The 20200-nt window shown below is 43.4% G+C and overlaps 1 protein-coding gene across 7 annotated transcripts in view; it reads right to left on the reverse strand.

The window, feature by feature from the left end:
- Positions 1–19824: 19824 nt before the first annotated feature.
- Positions 19825–20200, reverse strand: part of ASB15 (ankyrin repeat and SOCS box containing 15) — a 52847-nt gene continuing 52471 nt past the window's right edge. For 6 of the 7 annotated variants that reach the window (XM_029615528.1, XM_029615523.1, XM_029615526.1 and 3 more), the window contains one exon: positions 19825–20149. In XM_029615528.1, coding sequence (XP_029471388.1) covers positions 19971–20149 — 179 coding nt within the window. In that variant the 3' untranslated portion in view covers positions 19825–19970. The remainder of the gene's footprint in view (positions 20150–20200) is intronic. The other variant, XM_029615529.1, reaches the window with a different exon arrangement.

Genomic DNA, 20200 nt, shown 5'->3' on the forward strand with positions numbered 1-20200 from the left:
CCCCCCCACATGCCCCCGACACGCCCCTCCATGCAAGCCCCGGGACTTACGCGCGTCCCGGGGCTTGCGCGCGCCGCCGAGCCTATGCAAAATAGGCTCGGCGCGCGCAGGGGGGGTATGGGGTAGGTTTTCGGGGGATACACACGTATCTTACGTGCGTACCCCCCGAAGTGAGAAGAAAGACTGGGCCCTGGAGAGAGGCAGCAGAAGCCCATGTGAGTGAATTGAGAGACAAGGTGCTGAGACCCACTGAAGGAAATCAACTGTTTAATGCAGAGAGAAACAGACATATGAAAGCTGAGAATATCTGGAAGCAAAAGCTAAAGAACCAATTGACTGTGAGATAAGTGTACATTTGTCAGGGAACCTGTATCCTGAATCAGATCTCTGAGAGAGAAAGAGTTTGGCAAGGTAAAAAAGCAGGGTAAGCAGGCTGAGAAAGGGCAGAATAAAAGTAAGACTGCCAAGCCTGTGAAGGTATATGAGACAAAGTGTTACGTAAGTGCTAAGGGAAGCATTGCTCCAGTGAATCAAAACTATGAAGTATTTTTATTTATTTATTTAGAAACCTTTATATACCGGTATTAGTGGGGACATCATACCGGTTTACATTTGAACACAAAGGCTTGAAAATACATGTTAACAGGGAGAGTGAACTGGGAGGGGGATAACAAGGAGCAGAGTGGAAAGACAGAATAATGCAACAGTAACAAGCATAAGTTAACAGTATAATTAGTTCCTTAACATAAGGAAGATGCGATCACCATGAGGTGGTGCAGGGATGGGGTGGAAGGAATCTATTCTGGATAGGCCTGTTGTGAGAAAGTATGTGAGAAAATAAATCCTATGTGTGATACTCATAAGAACATAAGAAATTGCCATACTGGGTCAGACTGAGGGTCCATCAAGCTCAGCATCCTGTTTCCGACAGGGGCCAATCCAGGTTACAAGTACCTGGCAAGTATCCAAACATTAAATAGATCCTATGCTACTAATAGCAGTAATAGCAGTGGCTATTCCCTGAGTCAACTTGATTAATAGCAGTTTGTTTATTTGTTTATTTATTTATAACTTTTTTATACCGACGTTCCTGTATAAGATACATATCACATCGGTTTACAATGCAACTGCAAAATTCGCTCAGGGGCAATACAAAAAACAAGGGTGACAATTAACAGTGGTACGGGGTCATAACAGTTTTACAAAAACAAATGAATTGATAACTGAATAAAAACAACAGGAACAATGAGCTGGACTGTAGTGTCCAACTGGAATGTCAGCTTGGAAGTGTCAGGCTGAAAGAGAGGGAATGTTAAGTGTCTGGGAAGGCTTGGACTTCTCCTCCAGGAACTTGTCCAATTCTTTTTTAAAACTACTTACACTAACTGCCCTAACCACATCCTCTGACAATGAATTCCAGAGCTTAATTGTAAATCGAGTGAAAAGAATTTTCTCTATATTGTTTTAAATGTGCTATTTGCTAACTTCATGGAGTACCCCTAGTCCTTCTATAATCTGAAAGAGCAGATAACCGATTCACATTTACCCGTTCTAGTCCTGTCATGGTTTTATAGTCCTCTATCATATCCGCCCTCAGCCGTCTCTTCTCCAAGCTGAACAGCTCTACCCTCTTTAGCCTTTCCTCATAGGGGAGCCATTCTATCCCCTTTATCATTTTGGTTACCTTTCTCTGTACCTTCTCCAGTGTGACTATATCTTTTTTGAGATGCAGCGACCAGAATTGCACACAGTACTCAAGGTGCGGTCTCACTATGGAGTGATACAGAAGCATTATGACATTCGCCATATTATTCCCCATTCTCTTTCCAATAATTCTTAACTTTCTGTTTGCATCTTTGGCTGTCACAGCACACTGAGCCAACGATTTCAATGTATTATCCACTGTGATGCCTAGATCTTTTTCCTAGGTAGTAACTAACATGGAACCTAACATTGTGTAACTACATCATGGGTTATTTTGCCCTATATGCATCACCTTGCACTTATCTGTATTAAATTTCTTCTGCCATTTGGACACCCAATCTTCCATTCGTGGAAGGTCTTCCAATTTATCACAATCCACATGTGATTTAATTATTTTGAATTATTTTGTGACATCTTCAAATCTGATTACCTCACTCATATCCTTTTCTAGATCATTTATAAATATATTGAAAAGCACTAGTCCAAGTGCAGATCCCCATGTACTCCACTGTTTAACTTTTTCCACTGAGAAAATTGACTACTTAATCCTACTCTCGGTTTCCTGTCTTTTAACCAGTTTGCAATCCACAAAATTACATTACATCCTAGCCCATGTATTTTTAGTTTTCTTAGAAGCCTCTCATGAGGGACTTTCTCAGATGCTTTCTGAAAATCCAAATACACCACATAAGAACATAAGAAAATGCCATACTGGGTCAGACCAAGGGTCCATCAAGCCCAGCATCCTGTTTCCAAAAGTGGTCAATCCAGGCCATAAGAACCTGGCAAGTACCCAAAAACTAAGTCTATTCCATGTTACCATTGCTAATGGCAGTGGCTATTCTCTAAGAGGTAGATCTTAAATAAGTACACGCGCGCGTACTTTTGTTCGCCGGATTTATTTATTTATTTATTTGCTTTTTTTATACCGAAGTTTAGCTAGCTGCCTTCACTCCGGTTTACAGATACAACAACGTAATACATTTTGGCAACATCAGGAAACAAAACATGGTATAACTGTGAACAGCGCGGATAACGGTTAACAGCGAAACTTAAATATCTGTAACTTAATACGTTTTGGTATTAACTGATAAAATCCGTGGAAAGTGTGGTAAAGTCGTATAATGATCAACGAGATGTGCTTATGGTAATTAACACATGTACACTTACACAGGCTCCCTCCCTCTCTCTCATGCGCACACACACTCACACACACACACACACACACACACACACACACACACACACACACACACACAAACAGAGGCACCGCTCGTGACCTGCCGAGACTCTGCTTCTCTCGGCCGCGAGCAGGATAGGGTCTGCTCGTGGCCTGCCGAGTCTCTATTCCTCTTGGCCGTGAGTGGAATGGGCTCCGCTCATGGCCCCACATGGCTGCTCTTTACCTTCCCCTAATGGCTGGCACCCTAGGCAACAGCCTAGTTTGCCTATTGGGACGCGCCGGCCCTGGTTTTAAACAACAGCACATGCCTACTTTAAACAATCAAGCTTGTATTGTATAAACTTACTACCTCACAATAGGCAATCTCTCCTGCAGCTTTAATCACACTCCTTGTAGCAACGGAATCCCCTCGAGTCTGGAGAAAAAATGTGGACAAGGTCCTGGAGGAAAAGTTCATAAACCATTATTAAGGTGGAGTTGCAGAAATCCACTTCTTATCTCTGGGATAAGCAGCTTGGAATCTCTCCACCCCTTGGGATCTTGCCGGGTACTTGTGACCTGGATTGGCCTCTGTTGGAAACAGGATACCGGGCTTGATGAGCCTTTGGTCTGACCCAGCATGGCAAATCTTATGTACCACCTTCCACAGCAACTGAAAACTCCTTACGGCTGTGCTGCAGCCTCTCTCCCTATCTTCAACCCAATTGGCTCCACTTGCACAAGCAAGGCTAATGCCAGCTTGTCCTGGGCATGCGGATGTCCTGGAGCTGGCACTGGAGAGCAGAGAGCAGCTCCATATACAAGGGGGGAGGGGAAGGGGAGAAAGCTGGTTGGGAAGTAGAAGTGGTAGGGAAGAGAAGCTGGAAGAGAAGAGAGCACCCATGGAGGGAGGGAGGGAGTGAGAGCAGCGATCCTGAGAAGGAGCAAATCACTGGGAAAGGGAGAGGAGGGGGTAAGACATGCATCTTTGTGAGGGGGAAAGGCAGATGGGAGCCAGACTGTAGTAAAAGAGTGAGGCCAAAGGAAGGAGAAGAAAGGAATGAAAGGCAAAAGAAAAGTTGGGTGAAAGAGAAATAGAAATAATAAAAAGAATATAAAACGCATCCATACGCACACGCGCACACACAAAGGTTGTAAGCTATTTTAGGTTTTAAATTAAAATATCTGTGCAAAGAACCTAAAACATTGCGCTGCTATCTTACCTAATCCTTGCCATAGGTTTACCCCTGAAATGCCTTGAAAAACAGGGGTGTCTTGGCAAGAAGCAAGTATAAACGGCTGATGGGGCGAGCTCCGACCGGCAAGCGGGCACACACACACACGCACAGGCACACGCACGTGCTGCTGTGGCTCACGCCCGCTGTTTGCTTGAATCACACTGGCACAGCAGGTGGAAATGTTCGGTGGACCCTGCTGCCCTTACCAGGGGGGTATGCACCAGGAGGAGCCCCTACCACAGCCCCACCTTTCCAGCGAGTATATTAAAGGATGGGTAAACTCACACAGCCTATGGTGATCCCAAAGGTTGGGCGGAGAGGCTGAGATGTAAGAAAATAAAAAAAATCATTATGCTGCCCCAGACAGATTATGCTGGATACTGTATATTTAAAACGTATATTTAAAACAGCGTCCCCGAACTCTGACACAAGGGCTGAACGTGGCTCTTGGTCGAGTTTCATCTGGCTCTTGGCAGCAAGGGCGGAAGGGGCTTGATCTGGCCCGCACTGGTGGCAGAACGCACGCATTCTGCTGCTGCTTCCAGCTCAGATACTTGAAGTCAGAAGGGTAAGTGGCAGCACATCAGAGCAGCATGGGCAGTGTATGCCAGTGCAAGGCCACCTGACAGCTATCACTTCATGTGACACATTCACGTCACTTGACCCTAATCCCTGAAAATGTGTTCATTTCATTGCAGGTAGTGGTATTTTTTTACTGCTCCAGTAGAACACCGAATCGGGGTTACTGGGACAAGTTCCAAGGCACAGGCTACTAGTACCCAATGACTAGATTACAGCAACTAGGAGCACCTGAAAACTCTTCACTGTTGGGGCAAAAAAAGAGCTGGATTTGAACTTGGCTCTGTTCCAGTTGAAAGTCCGAGAGCTGCCTTAAAGGTTGGGCAACCCAGAAAGGGTTTGTCTGTCATTCGAAGCAACCACTTGTGATCCAGCCCCCAGGGATCCAGACTGGGACTTAGGAGCTGAAAGGGGATTGCTGGAACCACTAGTGTCCTGGCAACTCGATGGCCAGAAGGCCGAGCTGAATTGAGCTGCTGGACTGGACCCAGAGAGACCTGTGAGTGCTCATGTTTATGAATCTGTGTACCTGTTCCTGTAAGTAGAAGCCATCTTTAAAGTATTGTGAAGTTAATCTGTGTCAGGTATGTAGGAAACAGATATAACTGGATTAACTGTCCAGGAGTGGATTTTGGACTGTGTTTGCATTAGCTCTATGCGGTATTGCCTTACTCTACAGAAATGTAAGTCAGTTTGCTGTTTTGTTTCTTTTTAAATGCTTCTGAATAAAACCTTGCTTATACTGGTAACTAGAGCCAACATTTATATTTAGAATTAATTATTTGGAATACCAGAACAGTTCATCCTGAAAAGCAGATGCTTCACTTAGTTCTGAGGGTTGAGTTAAATGCTGAAACTTCCAATGGGCTGAAATTTCCTTTGCTGGGATCTCATAATCCTCCTGCACTTGCAGGGGTGGCCAACTCTGTCCCTCAAGAGCCACAAACAGGCCTGGTTTTCAGGATATGTATGAGATAGATTTGAATGCACTGCCTCCACTGTATGCAAATCAAGATCGTGCATATTCATTGCCATACCTGGGAACTCTCTGGATTTGGCCTGGAGACTTCAGAATTCTAAAGGAATTGCTGGTCTCCAGGCAACACCGGAAAACTCCGGATGCATCAGGAAGTGCCTATGCAGACCCCCTCAGAGGAAATCACTTAGGCTCATTCAGGCCGATCAATCTCTCCGGGGCACATGATTTAATATTTAAATCAGCTGTCGAGGTAAAAAGGAGGCGCTAGGGGAAATTGTGTGCCCCTAGCGCCTCCTTGGCAGTGGACGCCGAGGAGAGGTGACTGTCAGTGGGTTAGGAAAATGGATGCTCATTAATTGAGCGTCCCTTTTCCTAACCTGACCGCCGGCACACTTTAAAAAAAAATGTTCCTTTTTTGTTCCTCCGACTTAATATCACCATGATATTAAGTCAGAGGAAGTACAGAAAAGCAGTATTTTCTGCTTTTCTGTACACTTTTTGGTCTGCTCAAAAATTAACGCCTGCTCTGGGTAGGTGCTAATTTTTGAGGGTAAAAATGTGTGCATTGGGTGCACATTTTTTTTTTTTTTTTTGCATCGGGGGAGAACAGCTAATAGCTTCCTCAACATGAATTTACATGTTTTTGAGCGCTATTAGCTTCGCGGAGGGTTGGACGTGTGTTTTGGACACGCTAATCCCCTTATAGCATAAGTGGTTGTGGACGTGCATCCAAAACACGCGGCCAACCACGAGTTAATCAGTGCGCTCGGCTGAGCACATTGTATTGCATCAGCCTGAAGATTTTTCATGATAAAGCCACAGGATTTTTGTTCACTCCCTGTAGCTATTACTATAGGGCTAAGGGTCACAGATTTGGGACCTGGGTCACATCAGGGAGCTTTAATAGCTCTGACAAAGAAAGATGCTATTTTTCTTATGTTATAATGCTAATTTATGCCACATTGCATTTCAAGTAAACAAAATGTTAATACAAATATGGCAGAAAAGAGTTAACATTGAAATGTAATGTAATGTAATTGTGAATGAAACTTGAAACATATGGTGTTTTTTTGAACGATAATGAATTTACAGCACTTACACATCAAAATATTTGCCTTAAAAGTTTCAACACTGAATCACTGTAGTATCAGAATTGTCTGGTAAGATTAAGTTACTGCTCAGAAAATATATTGACCAGGACCTAGACTGTGGCAGGTTTTCATTGCTCAGAACTGTATAATCTCCAAACAGTCTGTCTGGATATTTATTTTGCAACTGTGATAGGATGACCAAATCATAGATAGAGGGCTTGAATCACCAATATTCTTTTTGGTCTCTAGAGAGCAAACAGAAGGAAAAAAAAACCCAAACAGCAACAGCTGTCAAATTAGATATTTAGAAGGCGTTTTGCAAAAATGATTCTGCTTTCAAGTCCTTATAAAATCTCTCTCCTCCTTTCCCCTGTCCTCTCTGCTACTTCCCCTCCCCTTTTCTCCTCTCTGTTGTGTCCCCTCGCAAGGCAATTTATTTATTTATTTTATTTAAAATCTTTTCTATACCGTCATGAAGTCATTTACCATCATAACGGTTTACAATAAGGCACATATAGTAAAAACAAATCGTTAATACTTAACAGAAGTACCATTCAATATCCGGTAACATATAATTATACATAAAGGCTATTTGATTAATGTTAGATATTGTCCTTTTAATACATGTCTCATGGTTAGATTACATGTAGTTCATTCTTGTACTTCTACGTTTATCAGTGCGAGTAAAATAATTACCAGGTGAGCACATGAAAACTAAATGCTGGGTGCTGATTTGTTGATGCCCGCTTTTCCTTCCTTCCTTTCTCCGTTCTCTTTATAAAAAGCCTGTTTGTAAAGCCAGGTTTTCAGACTTACTTTGAACAGTTTGAACTTTCTCTGTAATCTTATTTCAAGAGGCACTGTATTCCATAGGATGGGTCCAGCCAGTGGCAATGCTCGCTCCCTGATGTGGGTCAGATGTGCTGTTTTAACCGACGGAACAGTTAAGAGAGCTTTATTCGCTGATCTTACATTTCTATCTGGTACATGTTCACGTAGTGCATTGGCACTTTCAAAATCATTTTTGTACAGGAAACTTTAACTAATATTTAAATTCAGTGGATATTTTTTTTTTATACAGGGGAGAGCATTATTTGATACAGTGAATGGAGATTTGTTGCAATAACCTTTCCGATCCCCCCCCCCCTACCCCCGTTTTAAATATGTCAAACTCACCTCCATAATGGGATCCGCAAAGCCAGCTTGAAGCTGAATCAAACATATTCACATCTGAGCGATCCTGTTGGTAGTGATGGATTACCTGAGGGAGGAAAGGATGAGGCGGTCACCTGGGGCCCATACAAAGGTAGATGAAGGATATTGGGAGTAAGGGGGCCAAGGCACCCGTAAGCAGCCACTCTGCTACCTAATCCAGCATTTCCCCCCACTTGTTCCTCCCCTCCCCATCCTCTTCTGCAGGGTACAAGAGGGCAGGGGATGATCCTGAAGCAGATGCTGCAGCACAAAAACCCCACACAAAAAGGGGTCATTTTCCACTGATTTTTGTTTTTATAACATTGTATTATTTTCCACTGATTTTTTTTTTTGTTATAACATTGAAATTCCCAGGAAAAATAAAATAAAAACTGGAAACGAAAGTCCCTAAAAATGTAATATAATAAATATTTGCAGATCCTTAAATTTGTATGTCCTGTATTAGCCTCTTTCTTTTTCTGGAAATAATCTTATAAAATAAAGTGATAATCTAGAATAATACATTATAAATTGCAACACAAAGCCTGCATTTGCTCTGTGGAAGTTCTCTTTGCAGCAGCTCTTTAATGTTTTACATATGCTGTGGATGCTTAAAAAGGTGCATCTGTTCCTCTTAGCCAAATGAAGTGCCAAACTCTATTGCAAACATTCAGGCTGATGCCATATCATCGCATCCAAACTGGGCACACGTTTTTTGAATGCGCACATATCCACCTCTCCTGGTTGCACAATGCAATAGGTAAATGAGCTGCTGTGCTATAAGGGACAAGCAATGAGCAATTTGTGCGACCCTAGCGCTCTGCATCTCGTGCCCAGGAGATGTGGCTGTGCGCCCACAACAGCCTGGCCAGAGCTCCCGCCCCACCCCCGGCAGGATTATTCCAATTGGTCTTTTTCACTGATGCTTGTCAGTGACAGGACCAATCCCTTTTCAGGATAGCCTTCTGAAAGGGGATTGTTACTTTGACTGACATGTGACAGTGAATAGACCAATCGGCAGTAAGTGAAGGAGTAAACAAATATTAAGTGCCCCACACTTAATATTAATTTATTCACTCCTTCACTTGCTGCTGGCAGGGGATCCAACGGGGCCAGATCTTGGGGATGCTGCATCCTGTGGTTTCCCCTATGAGGAATCACAGACAGCAGGATTTCTTTTTTTGTTGAGCCCTTGAGAGTGGCATGATTCTGCTTTCTGTGGTTCCTCCTACTTAGTATCATGAAGATACTAATAGGAGGAATCACAGAAATCAGGATTTGGTTTTGTTTTTTTTGGAGAGGCTTTGAGCACGGCATGCTTTAACACCAGCTCCTGGGCAGGCGTTAAATTTTCCGTGTTAAAATGGGCACCTTGGCCGAGCAGCAATTTTTGGCATCGCTAAAAGGTAATAGCCTCATCTACATAGAATTTGCATGTTATGAGTGCTATCAGCTATGTGCTCGATTGGATGTGCATTTTGGACACTCTAATTCCCGTATTGCATCGGGGGTTATTTTAGCGCATCCAAAATGCGTGTCCAATAGTGTGTTACCCGGTGCACTAGCTTGAGCGTACTATATTGCATCGGCCTTAAAGCATGGATTACGATAAACCTGCACTTTCCCTTTTCTCATAAAGCAGTATCTGGAATCACTTAAGCCTGGGCCAAGAAAATCCATTCTCAGCTTGTGAAAATGACATTTGAAGTTGGATTCCAGTACCAGCTTGCTTCACATTGTCTTTTTACCAGAAATTTAACAGATGCCGAAGGGTCATGAAGATCAAAAGTAACTGAGATTTGTCTATAAATATCTGCATGCCTGAGAAATTCATTTAGGATTTGACTTGTATTGGAACGTTAGGCCCAACTCCTTCCTGGACTTTAGAAATTCAGAACGGCACGAAACTCTTGAGATAAAAGTCTGAAGATATAGTATGCTTTTGTTTTTATCAGCCCAATGATTGTCCTTTGGGTCAACATTAAACTTTAATCTCTGCTGTTTGTTGCTATATCTTCCCATGAAACCTCTTATCATCACTACTAGACTTCGAGCAAGGCATGCACGGAGATGGATTTCTTCGGCTTAATTGCCTGGGTCACCTGGGCAGAGTCAGAGAGGTTATCAATGGAAGAGACAACAGGCTGAAGAATCATGGGGAGGGCTGAGACCATTGCTCTCTCCCCAAAGTCTATTGCTATTGTCAGTGTCAAGCTAGGTCTAAACCCTGCAGAGCTTCTGATCGTGGGCTGCATCATTGGCCAATGAAGACTTGATCATAACCCTGGAAGAAGAGGTTTAGAGGTGCTTCATGTTTACCCAAGATGTGAACCCCCCACCCCCAAGACTAATGGAGGGCAAGCATATCTCACTTTCCTCGTACAGATCCATGAAGTTTGCCCAGTGGACTCGATTCCTTATGGTCATCATTGCCTATAAATAAAATTGATCCACAATCTCATCATGGTGTGAGTTTTAATTGCAAGCAAGTAGCCTTGCATCTTCCTTCCTTGTCATTGCAGTATTTCTTTTTTCATTTTATTTATACAATTTTGGCATAACCATATATATTAAAAAAAAAGACATAACTTACATAAGAAATAGAGTCATTCAATTCCCCCTCCACCCCATATCACTGCGGCATTTTAATTAAAAATATCTAAATGAATGAAAACAGATTATCTTTTGGGCCGCCTCAGAACAGTGATGTGCATTGCTGTGCGGAAGGTTCCCAGCCTGATCTCTCACTTCTTGAATCAGCTGGGGCTGGGGATGCGGTAGAGGCAGCGTTCATATAGCCATTGAGAGAAAGGGAATTGTGGTCATCACTCAAGGGTTGGATTTAAAGCCCATGAAGGTAGGCTTCCAAATGATGCCCCCAGCCTCATACTGTCACTATAATGACTAGGCTAGGGAAGATTACAGAATAAGTGGTTGCAACTGAGCTGGAGACCTAAAGGAGAAGGTCAAACACCCCTCTCCCCCCCCCCCTCCCCAAGATATCTTGCATATTTTTGAAACTGAATGGCTGAGAACAGCAAACGTGTGGGCAACACAGCCCAGTGTTTTACCCTTGGTGTGCTCAGTGCACTGCAGAAGCAAGCTAACAGCTGCGGAAGGGGCAGATGCCAGTTTGATGAACTGCTGTGTTTCCCGCCCGCAAGAGAGTGATTAGTTCACAAGACAACAAAGACTGCTTTGCCACATTATTACCCTCAGCACTGGAGATGTCCTTTGAGCCTGCTCAGCTCTGATTAAAATTTAGCAATTTGGGATCTGCACTGCCACAAGGAAACAGTAACAGCCAAAAGTTGTACAGTCACAGCCGGCCTGGGTGCTTTTTAAGCTGCGAAGGTCTAGTCTATTGCAAATTGTTCCCATGCTTCATTATATAACAACTAAAAGGGGACTTCTTTTATGACTTGTTTTCAGTTGGAAGATGGTGTACAGTACACACATCTCAGATGTGAACAAATATTAATAAAGCCATGTATCCAGAAACATGATATAGTATGATGTACATTGCGAATAACAATTGCTACCTTGATTTTATGAAAAGATTGTAACATACTAATGCCATAAGAAGTTGCCATACTGGGTCAGATCGAGGGTCCAGCATCCTGTTTCCAACAGTGGCCAATCCATATTACAAGTACCTGGCAAGTACCCAAACACCAAGAAGATCCCATGCTACTGCTGCCAGTAACAGCAGTGGCTATTCCCTAAGTCATCTTGATTAATAGCATTTAATGGTCATCTCCTCCAGGAGCTTATCCAAACGTTTTTTAAACCCAGCTCCACTAACTGCACTAACCACATCCTCTGGCAATAAATTCCAGAGCTTAATTGTGCATTGAGTAAAAAAAACCTTTTCTCAAATTGGTCCATGTAGTCTGCCCAGTAATTTGCTTATGGTAGTAGCTGCCGCTCTGTGCGGTTACCCCCATGTAGAAATGTTATGCCATCTCCTTCTTTAAGTATTTAGGGATCCTGCAGTGTTTGTCTCATGCCCTTTTGAATGCATTAACTTTACTCATCTTCAATACCTATTCTGGGAGGGCATGCCAGGCATCTGCCATCCTCTCCTTAAAGAAATAGTTCCTGATTCCGAGTCATCCCCCCTGCAGTTTCATATCATGACCCCTAGGTTCTACTGTTTCTTTTCCATTGGAAAAGGTTTGAAGTTTGTGCATTGTTAATACCTGTCAGGTAATAAAAGGTCCGTATCAAATCTCCCCTGCACCTCCTCTCCTCCACGGTATACATATTTAGATCATAGAAACATAGAAATGACGGCAGAAGAAGACCAAACGGCCCATCCAGTCTGCCCAGCAAGCCACGCACTTTATCCATTTCCCCCCCCCCCCCCCTTTTTCTCCCTCCCACCCGTCACTATTGGCTTCCAGCACCCTCCGGCCCCAACTCCCTTCCACCCCTCCACCAATGCAGAGAGCAGCGCCGTATCCGCATCCCAGTGAACATCCAGCTCAATCAGGGGTAGCAACCGCCGCAACAAGCAGGCCGCACCCCTGCCCCTTACCCACCCCTGCTTTGTTTGTTTGTTTTTTGTTTTTTTTTTGGAGATGGCAGCCCTCCGTGAAGGCGGAACACCAACCACTGGCCACTGGCATCCTGTTCCGTGAATGCCTCTGTGGCTACTGCCGCTCCATGCAGTGTTTTGCTGCCTGAAGGTGGAACACCAACTACTGGCCAACTACTTCAGCCTCTCCTCGTAGGTCTTCTGAAACAGACCCCACACCATTTTGATCACATTCCTCTGGACCGTTTCCAACCCCTCTTTCTCCTTTTTGAGATATGATCTTCAGAACTGAACATAGAACTCCAGGTGAGGCTTCAGCAAGGATCTGTACGAGGATATTATCACTTCCGGGAAACTACAGACCGGTTAGCCTGACTTCAGTGCCAGGAAAAATAGTGGAAAGTGTTCTAAACATCAAAATCACAGAACATATAGAAAGACATGGTTTAATGGAACAAAGTCAGCATGGCTTTACCCAGGGCAAGTCTTGCCTCACAAATCTGCTTCACTTTTTTGAAGGAGTTAATAAACATGTGGATAAAGGTGAACCGGTAGATATAGTATACTTGGATTTTCAGAAGGCGTTTGACAAAGTTCCTCATGAGAGGCTTCTAGGAAAAATAAAAAGTCATGGGATAGGTGGCGATGTCCTTTCGTGGATTGCAAACTGGCTAAAAGACAGGAAACAGAGAGTAGGATTAAATGGGCAATTTTCTCAGTGGAAGGGAGTGGACAGTGGAGTGCCTCAGGGATCTGTATTGGGACCCTTACTTTTCAATATATTTATAAATGATCTGGAAAGAAATACGACGAGTGAGATAATCAAATTTGCAGATGACACAAAATTGTTCAGAGTAGTTAAATCACAAGCAGATTGTGATAAATTGCAGGAAGACCTTGTGAGACTGGAAAATTGGGCATCCAAATGGCAGATGAAATTTAATGTGGATAAGTGCAAGGTGATGCATATAGGGAAAAATAACCCATGCTATAATTACACAATGTTGGGTTCCATATTAGGTGCTCCAACCCAAGAAAGAGATCTAGGTGTCATACTGGATAACACATTGAAATCGTTGGTACAGTGTGCTGCGGCAGTCAAAAAAGCAAACAGAATGTTGGGAATTATTAGAAAGGGAATGGTGAATAAAATGGAAAATGTCATAATGCCTCTGTATCGCTCCATGGTGAGACCGCACCTTGAATACTGTGTACAATTCTGGTCGCCGCATCTCAAAAAAGATATAATTGCGATGGAGAAAGTACAGAGAAGGGCTACCAAAATGATAAGGGGAATGGAACAACTCCCCTGTGAGGAAAGACTAAAGAGGTTAGGACTTTTCAGCTTGGAGAAGAGACGGCTGAGGGGGGATATGATAGAGGTGTTTAAAATCATGAGAGGTCTAGAACGGGTAGATGTGAATCGGTTATTTACTCTTTCGGATAGTAGAAAGACTAGGGGGCACTCCATGAAGTTAGCATGGGGCACATTTAAAACTAATCGGAGAAAGTTCTTTTTTACTCAACGCACAATTAAGCTCTGGAATTTGTTGCCAGAGGATGTGGTTAGTGCAGTTAGTATAGCTGTGTTTAAAAAAGGATTGGATAAGTTCCTGGAGGAGAAGTCCATTACCTGCTATTAAGTTCACTTAGGGCCTAATTTTAAGAAGCATATACTTGAGTAAAACTGGGTTTTACTTGAGTAAATGCACTTTACTTGAATAAGTGGGCTTTTGAAAATTGCTACAATAGATGCCATTGAATTGACCATAGGATTTACTCGCATAAGTGCACTTTACTCAAGTAATTGGCTTTTGAAAATTGCTATAAAAGTATGTTACATTTACGCGAGTAAGTCCTTTGAAAATTCACCTGTTAGAGAATAGCCACTGCCATTAGCAATGGTAACATGGAATAGACTTAGTTTTTGGGTACTTGCCAGGTTCTTATGGCCTGGATTGGCCACTGTTGGAGACAGGATGCTGGGCTTGATGGACCCTTGGTCTGACCCAGTATGGCATTTTCTTATGTTCTTGTTTCCTGCTAGTTATTCCTCTCTTCTGTGCAGTCCAGCATCTTTCTGGCTTTAGCTACTCCCTTGCCACATTCTTTTGCCACCCTCAGATCACCTGTCGCAGTCACCCCAAGGTCCCTCTCCTGGTCCTTGCATGGTAGTGTTTCGCCCCCAAATCTGGATTTCCACACCCCAGATGCTCTCTGCAATTTTTGACATTGAATTGCAGCTGCCAAATCTTCAATCACTCTTTAAGACTTCTTAAATCACTTTTCATTCTCTTTATGCCCTCAGGTGTGTCCATTTTGTTGCAGATCTTAATATCATATGCAAAAAGGCAAACTTTTCCTTCTAACTCCTCCACAATGTCGCTCACGAAGATATTGAACAGACCCTGTCCCAAAACCAATCCTTGAGTCACTCCTCTTAACACTGTTCTCTCATTGTTTCCTGTCAGTTAAGCAGTTAGGCAGTTAGGAATCCACTCCACCACCTTGGCGCCCACTCCCAAGCTGCTCATTTTTTTCATGAGCCTCCTATGCGGGACCGTATGGAAGGCTTTGCTGAAATCCAAGTAAATCACATACAGCACTCTTCCTTGATCCAGTTCTCTTTGTCACCCAATTAAAAAAAAGTCAATCAGATTTATCTGGCAGGAACTTCCCCTGGTGAATCCATGCTGCTTCGGGTCCAGCAACCCACCAGATTGTAAATAGTTCACTATCCTTTCCTTCAGCACAGTCTCCATTAATTTTCCTATCACAGAACTGAGGCTAACAGGTCTGTTGTTTCCAGCTTCCTCTCTGCTACCTTCTTGTGAAGCAGGACCACAACCACTCTTTTCCAGTCACGCGGCACCACTCCCATTTCCAGGGATCTATTGAACTGGTCTTTCAGCGGACCCGCCATCACATCTCTGAGCTCCCTTAGTATCCTGGGATGTACCTCATCTGGCCCAATGGCCTTATCCACTTTCAGATTTCCTAGCTCTTCCCATACATTCTCTTCTGTAAACGGGGCTCCATCTACTTCACTACCATCCATGGTCTTATCAATCAGCAATGGTCCTTCTCCAGGTCTTCTTTGGTTAACATCGAACTGAAGTATTTGGTTAATATTTTTGCTATTTCTTGTCTTTCTCCACACAATGCTCCTTGCACCTTTCAGTTTCACTACGGCGGGCCTCCCTTCGTTCTCTGATATATCTGAAAAATGTTTTGTCACCTCGCTTTACCTCTTTGGCAGTCGTTTCTTCTACTTGACCTTTTGCTTTCCTGATTTTTCTTTATCTCCCTCAGTTTCACTAGATATTCTTCCCTGGGATCCCTTCCTCTTTTTGGAATCCTTTATACTTCTTTTAACACTGTTCTGTTTGCCTTTATTTTTTTCAGCCACCTCCTTTGAGAACAGATCAGTTTCTTTTTCCTCTTACTTTTGTTTACTTTTCTAACATATAGATTTGTTGTCTTTTTAATAGCGTCCCCCATTTTCTCCCAGTCTTCTAGTTCTTCCTCCAGGAACAATCTCATTTTGACAAAATCCGTATTTCTGAAATTCAGTACTCGGGTCTTCATGGAACATCTCTGTATCTTATTTGCGTAACTACTATTTTTTTTCCCCCTGAGGCTTACTTACAACAAAAGAATGTCACTTTTAGTTAATTAGTTGTTATCTGTCTTAAGTGAAACTTTTGGTGCATACACAACCCTTCCTGTGGGGGGCATCACAAGAAGTGTGTTGGTAACTCTAATCTTGGTACAAGCAAAAGCAAGATGTAAAGGAGCGGGCCAAGTCTATTCACTGAGGTAAGGATTGCAAGCATTCAAAGTAAGTTTGAAGACCTGGCTTTTTATAAAGAGAAAGAAGTAAGTAGGTAAGGAAAAGCTGGCATCAACAAAACTGCACCCGGCACTTAGTTTCAATGTGCTTGACTCCTTTTCAGTCTCTCTGATAACCTTAGTTAAAATTTAAAATTACAGGTGAGATTTACATGTAACTCAACCATGAAACATGTACCAGAAGGAAAAATATACGTAATTCATCAATTATTATTTTAGAATTCTTTGTAACCGGATCATTATTGGCACTTCTATAACTTTAACTATTTTTTTTTACTATTTGTGCCTATTTTGTAAACTGTTGTGATGGTAAATAACTTAACGACGGTATAGAAAAGATTTTAAATAAATAAATAAGTCTATTTTATTCAAAAGAAAAAAAGATAATACTTTTTTTTAGGATAGATCTCAGTTGACATCTTACACTGGTTTCCACTTACAGAATCTTTAACAATAATTTGAATTGCTGATGAATGGATTCACATGCTCATTCCCGTTTTTAAGGCTGTTGCAAGAGTCGGTGAACCTTCGGTCATGCACCTCCATCCCCCATCTTTCCTATTGAAGGCACCTCCAGCACAACTCTCCTCTCCACCAACAGTAGCACTCCCTGCTTTGGCGGTATTGGTTCTGGAACAGCACTCCTCTGGCCTCACGCTAGCAGGAATTTGCTGCTCCCAAAATCTTGGTGCTCTAAGCAACCCTTAGTTTGCCTAATGGAAGTATCTGCCCTGCCCATTTTCAACAGGAAATAGATTTTAAAATAAGAAATCAATAAAAGCAATTTCAGAATTATATTGATACACTGGGGAGAAAAGTCTAGAAGATTATAAAAACTGGGTTTCCTCCGTCTGTGCTTCCACCTTTTGTTTTGTGTTTTTATTTCTCGCATTTTAAATCCCCTCCATCCCTGATGGCTTGCCTAGGTAGCTCAGCTATCCTCGCTGGTGTAACGATCCTGGCTGCTAGGCAGCCCCCTGCCAGCAGAGGTCCTCACAGAGCCATGCTCTCTCGCACTCTAGCCACCTCTTTGATGAGTCCATGAATCAGCAAGGCCAGCCGTATTTAGCCCTGCCTCTCCCACAACTCGTGCCTTTCCATCTGCTATTAATCAGTAGGGAATAGCCACTGCTTGTGGCTAGCATCAGTAGCATGGGATCTATTTAATGTTTGGGTCCTTGCCAGGTACTTGTTACTTGGATTGGCCACTTTGGAGACAGGATACTGGGCTGGATGGACCCTTGATCTGACCCATCTTACCTTATTTCTCTTCTGCGTGGCCCCTGTAGTTTTCTTGTTGTGGCTTGTCCTGTGGCCTTCCTTGGTCTCTTTGCTTTGTCCTGCAGCCTCCTTGCCCTTTATTTATTTATTTGACTTAGTTTCTATACCGCCTATCAACAATCTAAGCGGTTTACAATTTAGTTACATACACAATAGATATGATAATACATGCAGGCAAGAAAAAACTAAGAAGCAACATAAAAGTCAGCATTTAAAAACATCAACTCGTATATATACTCCAAGTTAAAATACATATTATACTTTAATTCTTCTTCCATAACAACCTACTGGTTCCTTTACACACTCATCAGCAACCGCTCAATGAATTTCCAAGTTTGTTCTGTGGCCTTCTTGGCTGCCTTGTCCTGCCTGGTGCCTTCGGGCCTTCTAGCCTCACTCTGCCTTCCCTTATGGCCCTGCTTAGGCCTCCTTGTCTGGTTTCATATGTACCTTGCTTTAGCCTGTGTTTGTAGATTCCTCATCTTAGTCTTGTCCAGGGCCGGTGCAAGGGTATTAGGTGCCCTAGGTGAACCTTCTGCCTTGCGCTTGCCCCCCCCCCCCCCAGTCCTGGCCCGGGCTCCGACCTCATTCACTGAGACGTTGCTCGTGGCCTGCCGAGTGTCTTCTTCTCTGGACCGTGAGCAGAATGGGCACCACTCGCAGCCCACAGAGTCTCAACCCCTCTCGGCCACGAGCGGGATAGGATCTGCTCGCTGCTCCACATGGCTGCTCTTCGCCACCCCCTAATGGTTGGCGCCTTAGGTAACTGCCTAGTTTTCCTAATGGGACGCACTGGCCCTGGTCTTGTCCTGCCCTCTATGTCCTTGTTTTGTTTTCTGCTGTCAGGTCCTCCCTGAGGACCCTGCTCCCTGTAGGCATTCGGTTCCAGCCATTGTCTCCGTCTGCCTTGCTTCCAGTTCCAGTTCTTGTCTCTGGTCCCAGGGCTTGCCGCCTGTTCTTGTCCTTGTCTCCTGTGCCAGCTCCCTGCTCCCGCCTGGTTCCCCTGTGCTGCTTCGCCTTGCCTTCCCTATCAGCATCTCTTGGTCTGATCTTGTTGCTGACTTGGACTGTCTCTAGCCTTGACTTTGTCTGTACGCTGCCTGCCCAGACTTCCTGCTGACTTTGTCTGAACTCTGCCTGCCTAGACCCCAGCCTGCTGTGCACTACTTCCTGAAAGCCCAACTGGCCACCATAAACGATGGGCTCAACCCAAGGGGTTGGTGGCTGATCAGATGGAAGACCCTGTCTGGCTTTTCCCTACAGTCTGACTCTGCTCCTGTTGGGGAAATCCCCCTTCCATCTGATTTCCCACTTCATGACAGCTGGTCCCAAGGGCTGGGGGGAAGTCTTCAGCTACTCTTATGGCCACCACAGACTAGCACAGAAGCAGCAGATATTCTCCCTCTCTCCTGTATATGCCCAGGTCCTGCTGGACCCATTGGACAGCAGACCAAAACCAGAATTTACTTCACCATGGTATGCCCAGGCCATGGGACCAGACCATCACAATTTATCTTAAACACAATCCACAGTGCTACGGATGCTTTTCAGTTTGCATTTAGGGATGTGCAGTACAAGAAATCTCAGCTCATGTTGATAAGTTAAAGACAAAAAGTATGCAAATTTACTTTTTATGCTGGAGGGTACTTGCCCTTACACAGACTCATGTACTACTCAGCACCATGGTTGCGAAAATGGCAACCATGTCAAATACGTGAATTATTTCACTTGTGAAATGTTGCATGCGTTATTTGCAATTTTAGAACACACTTAGCTATTGCAAACTTCAGGGCAACATCTAAGCAAATCTAGGAATTGGGCATGTCTAATTATGCATATTGGCTCATTACCTATGTCTGAATAACAAAATAACGTGCAAATGTCACACAGAGCTAGTATTGCAAGAAACAACTTCACTGTGGATTTGTAACTAATATTTTCCTTGATAATGGAGTATTAAGATGCGAAATTTCACGTGTGCTACTTACCTCCAAATGTATTTGCATGTGATTGAAGTGGATTATTATTGCGTGTTAATTAACACATGATAACAGCCCATGTTATCACAGGTTAGTACACTGGCTTCACAAGTCGAAGATCTTAGGACAATAAATGTGAGCTCCTCCGAAGACAAACAGTTGTCACAGTAATTCCATCTCATATACAAATAAAGGGATATAAAGATAGACACACGCAGTCTCAGACAGAATGAAGTAAATTAAAACTTATTTCTTTCTAATATTTCAGATTTTGACTTGGCACATAAAAACTGCATTCGCTTTTTTTTTTTTTCCTCCAGATCTGTGATATTCAAATGAATGTTACTGTCCTGTTTCTAGGAGATTGCTTTTCAAATCTGATCCAGGTTCAGTCCTTTCCCGTACAGATCGTAGTCTTTATACAAGACGTAACCCTTGAGTGGAGGTGGAAGAGGAAGCTGCTCCATGGAGCTGGGTCTCAGCAGTCTCCGCAGCCCCATCAGGCGACGGATCTTCAGGCGGCACAAATGCTTCAAGGGGCGAGGGTTCTCTGCAAAAAGTTGGAAACCAGGAACAACATTAGCGGCTTGACGGAGAGCGG

This window comes from Rhinatrema bivittatum, chromosome 9 (genome assembly GCF_901001135.1).
Source record: "Rhinatrema bivittatum chromosome 9, aRhiBiv1.1, whole genome shotgun sequence".
NCBI lineage: Eukaryota > Metazoa > Chordata > Amphibia > Gymnophiona > Rhinatrematidae > Rhinatrema > Rhinatrema bivittatum.